The sequence below is a fragment of the Platalea leucorodia genome (genome assembly GCF_965183815.1).
Source record: "Platalea leucorodia genome assembly, chromosome: 4".
NCBI classification, from domain to species: domain Eukaryota; kingdom Metazoa; phylum Chordata; class Aves; order Pelecaniformes; family Threskiornithidae; genus Platalea; species Platalea leucorodia.
In genome coordinates this window covers 114,233,410-114,247,665 of record NC_138826.1, presented here as the reverse complement: position 1 = coordinate 114,247,665, position 14,256 = coordinate 114,233,410, and the positions used below count along the sequence as shown (strand labels likewise).

The 14,256-nt window shown below is 38.9% G+C and overlaps 1 protein-coding gene across 5 annotated transcripts in view; it reads left to right on the top strand.

The window, feature by feature from the left end:
- FAM185A (family with sequence similarity 185 member A) overlaps window positions 1-14,256 on the top strand; it is a 49,614-nt gene that overhangs the window by 679 nt on the left and 34,679 nt on the right. For all 5 annotated transcript variants that reach the window (XM_082311344.1, XM_082311340.1, XM_082311342.1 and 2 more), the window contains exons 2-3: window positions 6,988-7,097; window positions 12,855-12,947. In XM_082311344.1, the coding sequence (XP_082167470.1) occupies window positions 6,988-7,097; window positions 12,855-12,947 (203 nt within the window). The remainder of the gene's footprint in view (window positions 1-6,987; window positions 7,098-12,854; window positions 12,948-14,256) is intronic.

Sequence of the window (14,256 nt, the reverse complement as noted above, 5' to 3'; positions counted from 1 at the left end):
GCTGGAAGCGCTGCCGGCAGCGGATATTGGGAAACGGCATCACGCCCCCTCTCATTAAGGAGATTCAAAGCGTCCCATTTTTTTCTGTGTTTCCTGACTTAGGTGTCTGGATACATGACTTGCTGTTGACCTTTTTGTCAGCAGCAGTTAATGTTGCAACTTGTGCTATTAAGTGGTAGTTGCTATGTACGCTTTTATTTTAGCTCTGACAGCTGGTGTTCCAGAAAAGACATAACTGCAGCTCAGCTGGGAGGCAGCAGTTCTCAGTATGTGCTACGCACCCCTGCAGTTCAAGTGTTGTTCCCAGTAGGCTTGTTAGACCTGCCAGCTCCATCAGTGGTTGTTATGCTGAGTGGCCATCCACAGGGATCAAAAAAGTCTGGAAGGTAACAACACAGATGAAATGCCAAGAAGGGCTCCCTTGTCTAGTACAAGTCTTGCGTTATCATTGTGGGCACAGGGCAAAAACCTGTGCAGGGTTTCTGGTGCGGAACCTATAAACAATTTGGGAGAGCAGCTGTAGTGTCTGAAACCAATAAAAGTCTGTGCTGGACTGAAATACTGATAGTGGCTCTAAGTGTAGGGGAGAGGAAAAGGGCAAGCTTGCTAGGATAATTCCCCTTGGTGAGCTAAGGTTTAGGGAGCACTTGACCCAGAGAGAATTGTATTTTGTCATTGATATGTCTTTTTTTCCTATGGATTTGTGCAGGTGCCTATACAGTGCAGAATAAGTTTCACCATGCTGGAAAAACTTTTCAGTGTACAAAAAACCCAGTCCTTTGGTTTGCTTCAAGTGGTTGTTCAAGACTGCTGCTTTGTTTCATTTGAAGCTCTGCTGCAGTCGTGGTAGAGAAATGGTGAATAATCTCATTCTACTTAAGCTTCATACGTGTTATCTATGACTTTTGTAGAGCATGGTGTTGTATTCTCCTGGTTACCATTTTTCCAAACCCTTACAGCAAAGACATTTTGCACCTTTTATCTTCTCTTACCTTCTGCTATGTTGTTTTTTTGTATTTGTTTTTTTGTCGTCTTGTTTTCATTTAGAAGGAGCTGAACTGTATATCATTCAAAATGGAGAAGTGCTATGGATTTATCACAGCAGCATTCTCTTTAATTTTCTAATCTTACTCATCTCTATAATATACTTTAATATACTTTCAGTTCGGTTTTTGGTGTTTTTTTTGGTTGTGTGGTATTTTTTGGGGGGTTTTTTGGGTTTTTTTTGGGTTTTTTTTTTGTTTGGTTGGTTGGTTTTTTTGGAACAGTATTGATAACTGAAAGGGTGTTTCTTAGGTATGTTTACCAAAACTTACGGTAAACTCTTTTGTTTCCTAACAACTAATATAGAGATAAACATTCTGTATTTACAGGGACTTCTCCCCCTCCCTGCCCTCAGTGTGCTTTACTTTGTCTATGTTAGAATTCTCATACTGATTTGTACTATGAGTCCAGCTAGCCCTCTGTCCTGTCTCCAGCAGTAGTCATAAACAGATGCTCAGGGAAGAGTAAGAACAGGACAAACATAAATAATATTCCATCTAAGTGTTCTCTTAGCTGTCAGCTGTTTTCAGCTCAGGGGATTTTCTGAGCCTGATACAGCTCAGCCCCTCAGTGGGTCTCTCTTCCGAGTGTCTGCTTACACATGTAAACAGTTTCAGGGTGAGAGCTTCCTGGCAAATTCCCTGCCTCTTGGCAAAGAGTCCCACAAGGCATACCACCCGTTCAATTTCCTGCTATTTGATTATTCAAGTATGTGGTATTCCACGATCTTTCTGCAGTTCATCAGTGAGTTTTTAACTAGTCTGAATAATTCAGTGTTGTCGATGAAACTTTTCAACCTTGGTATTTGTGCTGATTTCCAAATTCATGTAGCGTTGAAGATGATACATAGTTTATAGCTAAAAGACAGTATAGGACTAAGGATATTGTCAAAGGCATCTGGAAATTCGAGTTCATTCTCTTAAACAGATCAACTGTTACCTATATATTCATTGACTCTTTCATTGAACTGTAGCAGGACTGTTCTTCTCCAAGAGACTTTTGTAGTTTTGACTCTTCCCTAAGGATTGTCAGTTACCTTCTTACAGCTTTATTTTTTTTTTCCCTGCTTGGCAAGTGCAAAGATTACCTTGGGTCATATGTAGTACATTCACAGAGTCCATCCCAGGATTACAGACAATCAAACCAACACTCAGTGTCCCATCTATTACCCTTCATTTCTCTGGTACCAGGTGTGTCTGATCACTGTAGCTGTTAGTAACTCAATATTTCAGTTTCTCTAGGATCTCTGAGTGACTGTTATGTGTTACTCCAGACTTGGTTACTCTCGGGCGATAGAATTTATTGTATTAAGATCTGGAGAATCTTAGCCTTCATAAAGAGTTTCAATGTGGGGAACCTTCCCGAAGGTCTCAATAATGAATCCTAATTGATGGAAAAAAAAAATCATTTAGCTTTTGTCTTGTCTTTGAGATTCTTATTATATTCTGAATATCAACCAACCCTGCAGACTGTCTTACAGTCTTCCTTCTTGAAATGGGTTTTATTAGTTTGTAGGTTTCTAAGCTGTTCCACTGGGGTTTGTGGTAAGCTCATGCAATTCAGGTTCCCTGGACAGTCTGTGGATTATAATCCCCTTCCACTAGTTGCTATTTGTCACCCCATGATTAGCATGATGTTAGCATTGTCTGTTCATGCTCTTATCCGGGCATATCCAGAGATATATTTCCCAAAATGTAAATATTTTATTGTACTCAGTGAAGTAGAATTGCCTCTTGCCAGTGAGGTTCTACTTTAAGTGTCCTTTCAGCTCTGGTTTGGTTTTTGGGTTCTCTGAGTAGTAGTTTGTGCTTGGGTTGTTCCTTTTCTTTATTTAGGAAAGAACTATCCATTAAACATCATCGCGTAATCAAAAGATCTTATCCCTTGTAAAAACACATCTCAAACCAGAAAGAAACTGTTGTTGCTCTGCAAGCACTTTGGCTTTTCTCTGGCCTTCCTTGCATGCATGAGGAGGATGTTAACTCTGTTCTGTTTAGACCGTTTTATCTGAGCTCTCTTTCTGTCACTTACCTGTAAGAAGTTGAGAAGTTGATGTGAATGTCGTTACAGTATTCTAGCTTCTTTCTTGGTTTTGGAAGTTGTGGCATTTCATAACAGCTTTTGCAGTTTAGGTTGGAGCTTATCCAGGAAGCTCCAAGTTAGCTAAAACTCCTTAGCCCATGAAGAGCATGTGCAGAAGATGCTAGATGATGAGCTCAAGTATGCATTTTAAACCAAAGGCAACTTGTAAGCAACCCAGTAGGGCAAATCCTAAAGGATCCTCTATTTCTGTCTTAGTGTCTAGTTTTATGCTGTGTATAGTCTTTCAATATCATACACAATCTGATAATCATCTCTGATACATTTAACCTTCCTAGATTATAGATGTCAGTGAATTTCTCTTTAATCTAGCTTGTTTATTTTCCTTCAGGTCGCATGTATATGTTAGCTATTTATACCAGGGATGGTGTAGGCACATGGCTGTAGGTTTGGAGTCTGCTCAGCACATAGAACCCTGTGTCTTGGCATGTCAAACTGCATGTGCTAATTAAACCTGAAACCAGCTCTTTGATTTCTGGTTACTGTACAGTGATTGAGTACTCAGAAGTAAACCCAACCTGCACAACCAGAATTTGATATTCCTCTGTCCTGTCTTACCATATGGTTCTTAATATGCATGTACCAAAGCAAAACCTATGTTAGAATCATAGGATAATTTGGGTTGGAGGGGACCTCAGAAAGTTTCTAGTTCAACCTCCTGCTCAAAGCAGGGTCAACTCCAAGGTCAGAGGAAGCTGCTCAGGGCTTTATCCCATCTGGTTTTGAAAATGTCCAAGAATGAAGACTATACAACCTCCTTTGGCAAACTGTTCCAATGCTTTTTCCGTATTATACCCTGGTGAAGACAACAGAGGTTTCTATGCCAAAGTCAAGGAGGAGAACCATGAGTGTTGAAGTGGTGGCCAGGCTTCATGGAGTAAAATACCAAAGCTCTGTCCCCTCTGGCACAGGATCAAGCACTCCTGGTCTAGGTGCACTTGTAAGCCAGTATGGGTTTTTAATTTTTTTGTTGTTGCTGTTTATTTTTTATTATCAGTTCTCTCATTGGGAAAACTTAACTCTTCCACATTAGTCTCATTTAAGTCCATGAGATCACTTAGCTTTTTGGCTAAATACTGCAGATTCTTGTGCAACTAACCAGGCAAACTGAATGAATGTATGGGACTTGAATGTTTCTGTGAATTACCAAAATCATAATTTTATGGTATCACTTAAAAAATTTTTCTGCCTGCTTATATGAGGGGAGAACTTAAGTTCCTGGGACTGCTTGTTACTGCTTTTTTTTTTTCGTAAATGTTAGTGGAAAGCAAATGTGAATGTTTTCAACAATGTATTTTTCTGAACTCTTAACATATTAATAAGTTGGAAAAAAGATCATCAGTGGTCTGCTCCTAAGTATGGCAGACTTACAGCCTCGGAGTAGCAAATACTATAATCTGATGCCCTCAATAAGTAGTTTTTCCTGGACTGAATTATTTTACATGCTTGCTCACTTACCGGTAAGCTTCCTCTATGAGCAGAGAAGTGGATCATCATGAAGTAATTCTAGTAGTCCAGGGCTGCCGAGTCACTTTTAAATAGACTGGAAAATTACTTCTTTTAAATACTGTAGCTTAAGGTGGTATTTCTGGGGTATCCCTGCCTACATTCTGATACCAAAGTTATTTTTTTCCCTATGTACTTTTATTTCCAATACAAGTCCTTTGCACCTCAAAGATCTTCATGCATTCTTTGAAGTTTGTGTGGCTGAAGTTGGCTTCAGTCCTCATCCTTGCTAAGGAGGAATCAAACTAGCTATATTTGGAGCTTTGGCACTGAAACAGATTGTATCCTGTTCCTCCTTGCTTGTTGAAATTTTGTTAGCAATATTATCCAGCTTTTAGGCTGCCTTTTTGTGGAGTCATTTATCCTTGCTTCAGGAAGACGATTTGTGACACAGAGGGGCTCTATTCCTTCTCCACTAATTTTTTGGTACATCAAGGCTAGCAAAGCGCTGTCACTCTGCAGAGGATCAAGGCACAAAGTATGTTTCCAGGAATCCCTGGTGTTTCTTAACAGCATGCTCATGAATCCCTAGACTTCTGTGTCCTCTTTTGGCACCCATCTTTGATACAACTAGGATTACACGACTAATCTACCTTTCAAACGATGGCCATAATATGCCCTGCAGGATCAGAAGTTTTTATTAACCTTATTCTTATAAAAGTCTCACTAAGTTGGTATCGTGGCTAAACTGACTCCTTTTAAGCCTTTTCCTTGCCCCTTTTGACAGAAGCAATAAGGGCAAGAGGGTATCAAGCTGGTTGAATTCAAAGATTTGCACAAGCAAAATGGCTTTTGGACCTCTCTCTTCTCAGAAAGCAAAATAGCAAAAGTCTTGGATGTAGATCCTCCCAAGGACCGTGCAGTTTTCCAGTGGGTGAAATGAGCAGTTTTGAGCATGACAGCTTGTATTTAAAAAATAACATTGCTTTCTTTTTAAACTCTCCAGGTTTGTGCTGTGCAGGGACATACTGTTTCAAGCATAGATATTTGGAGAGTGCCTCTATTTGTGTCTCTCTGGGAACTGTGTTTAAACAATCCAACTGCTCCCTGAGAAGTAAAACCTTATGGAAAAGTTTGGTCTCAACTTCAGAACCTGTAGATTAGCATCAATCAAATTGAAATAGCTCAGATACCACTCAGATATTTTTAGTCTGGTGAAACTGTCTAGGCTTTACCAACATAAAACCTTGTGGTGCTGGCCCTCGAGCCTCTGATGATAGTCACCAGCCCAGTTTGCCAGGTTTTGTGCTTTTACATGCCTCAAAGTCTATCTTAGAGTTTACTTATATTTAAGAAACATGTAGTTTGATTAAAATCTTGATCACAGTATTTCTTTCTTGGAAGTGGGGTGAGCTCAAGTGGCAGAAAAATGCTTTTTGAGAACTGTGAGCCCATAAATTACTCCCTTGATAAATAAGATTCTAGATTTGGATATCAAAATATTGGGGACTGGCTGTGTGAAGATTCAGAAAATAGAATGTGATAACTGCAAAATAGAAACAGAGAAGGGGACTAGTGTCTTGCAGTCAATAAAGGTACAAAGAACCCTCCCCCACTCCATCGGTGTTTTGAAAGGGATTGTGTGGTGGAATATGGTATAAAAACTTAAATACCAGCCCGTAAATTACACCCTTGAGTTACCTACAAGACCTAGTGACTTTTCTTTGTGGAAGCCTATGAACAGTAATAAGGTGAGGTGATTCAGACTAGAGGCAAACATGCTTCTTCATGCTGGCGGGGGTAATTCAGGCGTTTCAGAAGGCTAGGGAAGAATGACGCATGCAAACTCGTGGTTTTGTGTTACGCTGCTTGCTAGTTGAAGCAGCATAGGTCTAAGGAAGACCTATGTATTTGCTGTTGAATCTTATTACTCTGTGTGGGGCCTCAAACAACCTGACAGCCTTCCCACCCCAAAACCCATGTCAGGGTACCCAAATGTCTCAGCAGCATTGCTAATAGAATAATTGGTGACTAGGGTAGCTATGAGATGGAGGTGGAGTTTGGGAGTGGGTTAAAAAAAAAAAGATAAAACTTCACTTAAAGGATCACACCCTGTTGATTCCTTGCCAGCAGTAACAGTCACTCTGCTGCCTCCTAATATTCTCTCTTGAAGTTGGATGGCTGTTCACAGGCTTACAGTTTTCAGTGTCAATTGTTGACAGTGATTAGTCATGCAATTGAAAATATGGGGCCAAACTTTGCAAGAAGGTTCTTTAGTAACAAAGCAGCTGCTTTTTTTCCCTACTATATGTAGTTACTATATAAAGTAATCAAGTACTATGTTAAATAGATCCGACTCTTCTCATTCTGTTGCTAATAAAACTGTTTTAATTCTAGATTTGGATATCAAAACATCGGGGACTGGCTGTGTGAAGATTCAGAAAATAGAATGTGATAACTGCAAAATAGAAACGGAGAAGGGGACTAGTGTCTTGCAGTCAATAAAGGTACAAAGAACCCTCCCCCACTCCATCGGTGTTTTGAAAGGGATTGTGTGGTGGAATATGGTATAAAAACTTAAATACCAGTTCTGGAGATGAGAAGTACTCTGATATTTCTAAATGTTACTATGTGTGTAGCACCTCACCTTTATTTATTGCATACCATTACAACACAAAGTCAATAACACTAAATAATGTGGAGTCAGAAGTCCAAGTACCTTTGATGATAGCCAAAGCCAGCAGAAACAGTGACAGCAGTTGGCCTGATATCTGCTTTCCCCACACCTCAAAAAAAAAAAAAAAAAAAAAAAAAAAAAAAACAAAAAAAAACAAAAACCAAAAAAAAAACCTGGGATTTCCTGTCTAGTAGGTTAATAGTTACACTTGCTCAGTCGGGACTTTACAGTATGCCGCTTATTTTTTTTCCTGTGGTTTTTTTTTTTAATAATTCTGATATATCAGTGGTGTTGACAAATTCTTTAGGTTAATTTTCAATCAGAAGTTACACAAAATACATGACTGAAATATATCTGATAAATAGCGTGTGTATCATGGTCATGACCTTGATTTTTCAATCTTAAGACTTCAGGTTTGCTGAGACATATGATTATTTCTACAAAAGCCTGTCTGACTTAGGTGCTGTTTGGAATCAAATTCACTTGAATAATTGGGGTTGTACCTGCAGGAATCGGTATAAATTCAAAAGAAGGGCTTTTCAAATAGGGTAATTCCTAAGTTTAAGTATTTTTGAGATATGAAAAATCTTTCAATATTTTTCTCTATCATAGTAAGAGATGATTTTTATAGCGCATATGTGGGAAACTGAACTTTAGGGGAAATTTAATGTACAATAGAGCTAGGTTTAATCCATATTCAGTGAACTACAGAGAATTTGTATCTTCCAGATTCTGTGTAATTTACCATATTACTTGTAAAAAGGTAACCAAAATCTAACATAAAGTTAACAGTACTATATGTGTTACTGCTGTCTAAAGCTTTGGTTAAAAATGACTCTGCTGTATAATAAGAGCAGCAAACAGCAGTACACAAGAAACAGCGTAACATGGGAAAACAAGGTAGTTTTGGCCAGCAATAGTGACAGTAGTCACAGCATGCCATCACAATTGTCAAGGATTTTTTGTGATGTCATGGAAAAAGAGGATTTTGAGGAAAGAAAACTAACTAGTTTTGTGGGCATCTTTTCTCATTCAACATAAAATGTTGAACTGGCTTTTTCATTTTTAAAATTCTATTTTCCTTGAGACTTCAGGTAGCAATGAAGTAACACTCTCATGAACTAAAAAGAAGGCTGCAAAGTCACCAGTTTGAGGCTTCTGAGAGCAACACCTCCACGGCCTTGGTATAGTTTAGAGGAGCTTGGTGTTGCTTTTTTCCTCTGTCAACTTTGAGCCTTGCTTGATTCACAGAAATGCCAGGAAAACTGCAAGTGTGACAGATGATTCTTCCCCTGTGCATGCGCCTCAGTGTGGCCACTACGCTTACTGGCCCTTAAGCCTCAGGTGAGAGGAACAGCCGTGTCGGAGAAGGCAGAAAGCATTTAAAATTTAAAGTATCAAGAACTGCAGATGTCAACTGAAACTCTTGTTAAAAGAAAACTGTGGTAGATTATAAAGCTTTGGCTTTTTTTAACCAAAATAGTTACCTGAAGTGTTCTTTTGGGTTGTGAGTGGTGATTGGTTGTCTTTGTTCTGGTTACTGTGGCGGCTTCAGCATACAGTACTAGAGCAGACATGTTACCACTCTTGATTTTGTTGACTCTGAAGTAGTGAGATGAAGGTTTTTAATTTAAAATTACAGACCATGTAGGTGTTTGCAAGAGCAAACTATTGTTCAATTACAATATCTCTTAGCCATACAATCAGTTTTTAGTCTAACGTTGTTGTTAAGAAGTACTGTAGTTCTAGTAAGGCAACTGTAACCCAGTTTTTCTAATATAGATTCAGGAATTATACTCTATTAGCGGAGAAGTAGAATTTTTAGTGAGAAGCAGAACTATTAACCTTTTGGGTTTTTTTAAGGCTACTGAAAATCTTATAGACTAGATTCTGTAGTGCAGCGCAAGAGCCGATTCCCCTTTAGGGAATGTGCTTTGCTGAGCAAACTGAAGTGATGCTGCCCTCCCCTGGATGGATTAAAGAGCTGTTTAATGTTTCTTCACTGTCATACTGTCCACAAACCTCATTGACTAGCAAAGCAAGAGACCCTTTCTTTGCAGTAGAGAGCAAAAGATCTTTGATCAATGACTTTAAACAAATAAAAAAAATCTGGTCATGTGGGGATTATTCAAGAGCACCAGCAAACAGCCTCACAACTGCTAATTCTCTTAACTTGCGACAGACTGCAAGAAGTTGTTTGTATAATTTGTAATTCAAAAAACTTGCTGATTTTTGGTATACTGTATAGGGTCTTTACAGAAGACCTAGAAATTTGACATCTGCTTTCCTTAATCATGCATGCTAGTAATTGAACAGAAAGGATGAGTATTCTGTATGGGTTTTTTTAATGGATTTTGGCTGGTACTTTTGGTGTGGTAGGCATTATCCAGCCAGTGACATTTGTTGAGGGTTGTTTTATTGAGATTTTTTTTGTTGCTTGTTGTTTTTGTAATTGGCTAAAGCCCAGTTCACTCTATCCCTTTCAAGTCTCTAGGTCAGCTGATACTAGCATGTTGTGGTTTAACCCCAGCTGGCAACTAAGCACCACACAGCTGCTTGCTCACTCCCCCCACCCCAGTGGGATGGGGGAGAGAATCAGAAGAGTAGAAGTGAGAAAACTCGTGGGTTGAGATAAGAACAGTTTAATAATTGAAGTAAAATGAAATAGAATAGTAGTAGTAATAATAATAAAATACAATAATAATATACAAAGCAAGTGATACACGATACAATTGCTCACCACCCGCTGACCGATGCCCAGCCCGTTCCTGAGCAGCGATCACTGCCCCCCAGCCAACTCCCCTCAGTTTCTATACTGAGCATGACACCATATGGTATGGCATAGCCCTTTGGCCAGTCTGGGTCAGCCCCCCGGCTGTGCCCCCTCCCAGCTTCTTGTGCACTGGGCAGAGCGTGGGAAGCTGAAAAGTCCTTGGCTGGTGTAAGCACTACTTAGCAACAACTAAACCATCAGTGTGTTATTGATAATATTCTCGTACTAAATCCAAAACACAGCACTATACCAGCTACTAGGAAGAAAAAATCAGCTCTATCCCAGCTGAAACCAGGACATAGCAGTAATTCCAAAATACAGTTATGACTTTTAGGTCTTCTTCAGAGTATAAATTATTCCGAAATTCTTTATTGAGAAAGCAGTGCTGCTTCTTTTTATTTTTTTCTGCTGCTTTTTATTACAGTCCATCAGGTTAGCAGTGACAGCGGGACCAAGGAGACCCTTTAATTTTATTTGTATGTTCAGCGATTACTTCTGACTCTCTGACTGTGCCAGGCATAACAAGAATTTCCAGGTGTCTCATGCACGATCAGTGGAAGATCCGCCATGCTTCCTCACCACACACCATGTCTGAGCCTGATTTGTTAGTCCTGCGCCACTGTCCTTCCTTTCTTGGAACTGAACAAATTTTTCTGTTTTTAACATCTGTCATGGCCTTGACAGCCTTTTACCTCTTCCTTACTCAAACCTTTCTCCCTTGCTAGGAGAAGCCCTATGACAAATTAGTGCTTCTTACTTTCAGCTAGTGGAATATTCCCTCTTAATGAAAAAGCTAAATGACCATTGTAACTTGCTTCCTCTCTCAGCAAATCCTGCTGTCTGTTAGGTGTCTCTATTGATACCCACCTCTGAAAGCCTGTTCTTTTTAAGAGGGTAGGGATAGTCTAATAATCCTGGGGAAAAAAAGTTGAGGGATCTGTCTTATCAAAGCCTTTTCTATCCCAAAAATGATAGAATAAAAAAATTGAGGAAATAAGTGTGTATGTCATGTGTTTATTTTACTTAACTATCAGTGGCCGTACTGGTAAGTCATTGCTATACACTAATTCTTCTAATCTTATGAGTTCTGGTATTTTCCTGAAGTTGTATGCCTGGAGGATTTGCTCTTTAACCATTATTCTGATAACGTGCCTAGTGTAACTGCCTCAGAGGAACTGTGATGTCTGGCTGAAGCATCTAATTTAACTTTATCCTGTTTATTGTATATAGAGAGAATCATCTATTATATTTGTATAGAAGCTTAACTGAACAGCCAAGTTATTTACAACCTTTAAAAGGTCTGAATCGCCACTGTAGTCTCTAGTTAGGGGCATTGCATTTCACTGTGGGGAAGCCTCTTAAATGAAGAGGAGAAAGCAAGACTTGAGGATGCAAAGGTTAAGAAACATGGCTCTAGAGTTCTTCCTGTCTTATGAAACCCCATGAAACTTCTGGTTCTTGGTGCTTCATCAGAAATGTCAGAGCAGTATAAGTCCATGTTTTCCATATTCAAAACTTGATTTCATATATTTATTTTTTTTAAAAAAAGTCCTTAATCTTGTTGCCATTTATTATGGCTTATCCAGACAGGTTTTTAATAATCTAAATATCTTGAATATTTCTGATATGCTTGATTGTTAAATTTAATGGATGGTGTCCTAAATTAAATACCATCTACAGGAGTAGTACCCTTTTCAACAGAAACAAATATATCTGAAAATGGAGGTGGTGGTATGGGAAAATGAAGGATGTGGGGGTGGGGGGAAGCTTATCCAGCATTAAGTATAAAAAATGCTGAGGGTTTTTTTAATTCTATGTTATTCCAACATTCACACTAGTGAACTTAAGCAAAAGAGCTTTGTTGTTGAGATCCGTAGACTTTGTAAAGTCAGATTTGTTGAAGTTGCAGCTTATAATACAGTGATGTCACTTAAATCTAATTTAATTATTTTTTCTTTTTCCCTTCTCCCTTCTTATAAATGGTTGTTTTTTGTTCTCAAGACCTGTTTTTTTAATCTTTCTGAGATTAGGTTGTATGTATTTCTGTATGGTTTTTTTTCCTTGTCAGTTGTATACAGCAGCAGCTGAAAGGCATAAGGGCTATAGCATTTTTTTACTTGAAACCTGGTTTCTTTGTGAAAAACTTGAGATTGTAATGCAGATGTACCCAAAATACCTAATTTGAAAACACTGTAGGATCTGGTTCTACTTGCAGGCCTAAGGTTTGCACTGGTATTCATCTGTAGAAGTTCATGGCTATACATACTACTCCAAGCATAAGTAGCTCTGTGGTGTGTTTGTGTATATATATGATTATCCTACAGACTTCTGTGACACTGTAGGTTCCAGGTCACTGGAAGGCTCCAGTTTGCAAGTTCATTTCTCACTGCCAGCTTGTGTTTCTCATCTGCTGCAGCACTAGGTATATGCATACCTTGGTTTCTGGATGGACTATAAATGAAACACAAAGTTCCCTCTTTCTTCCCCTACTGCTTATTTTAATATATACTGAGTGAATGTTTTTCTAGTTAAAAGAACCAAACCAAAACCAAAAAACGCACCTGTATGGACAATAAAGAGTTCCTCAGCATTGTTCTTTCCCTTGTGTTTCTGGTTACAAAGAAAAGTGCCTTGTTTTGAGTTTGACTCCACTGGAAATAAACAGCACATTTGGCAATCACTTGCGAAAAAACCTTCACAGTAAAATGGAGGTTTGTGATCCAAGGTGGTTGTTGTGGTACAGCTTGAAAAACAAGATAACTTGTTTTCTAATTATGATTATCCTAACCATATGATTTTAAAACTTTTTTTCAGAGCCATAAAATCGATATACGGACAAACGGTGGCAAAGTAATTGGTCTTGGAACCCTTTATGGAAATACAGATATTCGTGCAACAGAGAAGGGTGTAAGTAAGAAGTAAAGCTTTCTTTCCAATGGCTTATTCAGCTTGTCTGCAAAATGACTACATTTTGAAGAATGTGCTGAAGAATATTTAATGACCCCCATTGGTTGATTGTCATTTCATTATTAACTTACATTTGTCTGTTTAATTATACTATCTTATCTTATGCTTGATTGCGATTAGTAAACAGGCTCCACAGAAAAAGCAGTAATAAGCATGTGATCATTCCATCAGCACAGAGGTTGTGCTAGCTGATACAGCTCATCAGCTTTACTTATGCAGACCCTCACAACAGTCTTAAACTTTTTACTTGGCTGATATCTAGGCACCTGGATTCTGCAATAGGCCCATGAGTTTATTTTAGCGTCTCATGAGTAGCGGCTTGATATTTGTACATGCTGTACACTTCCAGCATTACATGGTTGTAAGAATGGAAGAGTAGAAAGTTTTGTATATTTCTCTGCAGCTGAGGAAATATAATCACATATAATCTTGTTATGATATGCAGTGAGAAGAATCATGAACAGGAAAACAGTTTCATAGAGAAGTAGCTTGCTTTTTTCAGCAGATGGCAGTATGAGATAAACCTCATACTACTCTAATCTAGTTTTGTTTTTTGACGTAAGTAGTCAATTCTCCATTATTTAAAATAATGTAGAGCCAGGCTCCCTTACATAATACTACAGTTCTCACATCCAGTCTGATTTTTAGGCTCAACTTGAATGTTTAGGCGTCATAATGTCCATGCAACTAGTTGCATTAGGATTCATTAGATCGGAAGCATTGCTATATGAACATGTGGAGCCAAGCCAAGACTGGAAGTAGCCTGGATGCATGCAGTACTCTATCAGAATCAATAGGTACCCTTAAAACCAGCAGCACTGGGAAGAATCAGAAAGAGTGCAGGTAGCTCTCCCTAGCCAAGGATAGAATTGAGACCAAGCTATTAAGTTCTAGGAGTCCAGAATTGCCTCTGTGAAGTGCCATTCGGCACTGTTGTACACCTTGTAGATTGGGTTCTGAGATCATATCTTCATTTACATAGAGCCAGCTGTGAGCTACTTTTAACATCCTGCTGTAAACTAAGCAACTTGCCATTGGATTTTCCAAAACCTTAAATTACCTGCATTTCTTTGTAGTGGATGTTAGCCTGCCTTTTATGTACAAAAGAGCCAGGAGGCTGCTGTAGCTGTATTATTGTTGAGATTTAGTCTGGAGAAGAGGAGGCTGAGGGGAGACCTTGTTGCTCTCTACAACTACCTGAAAGGAGGTTGTAGCGAGGTGGGGGTCGGTCTCTTCTCCCTAGTAACGA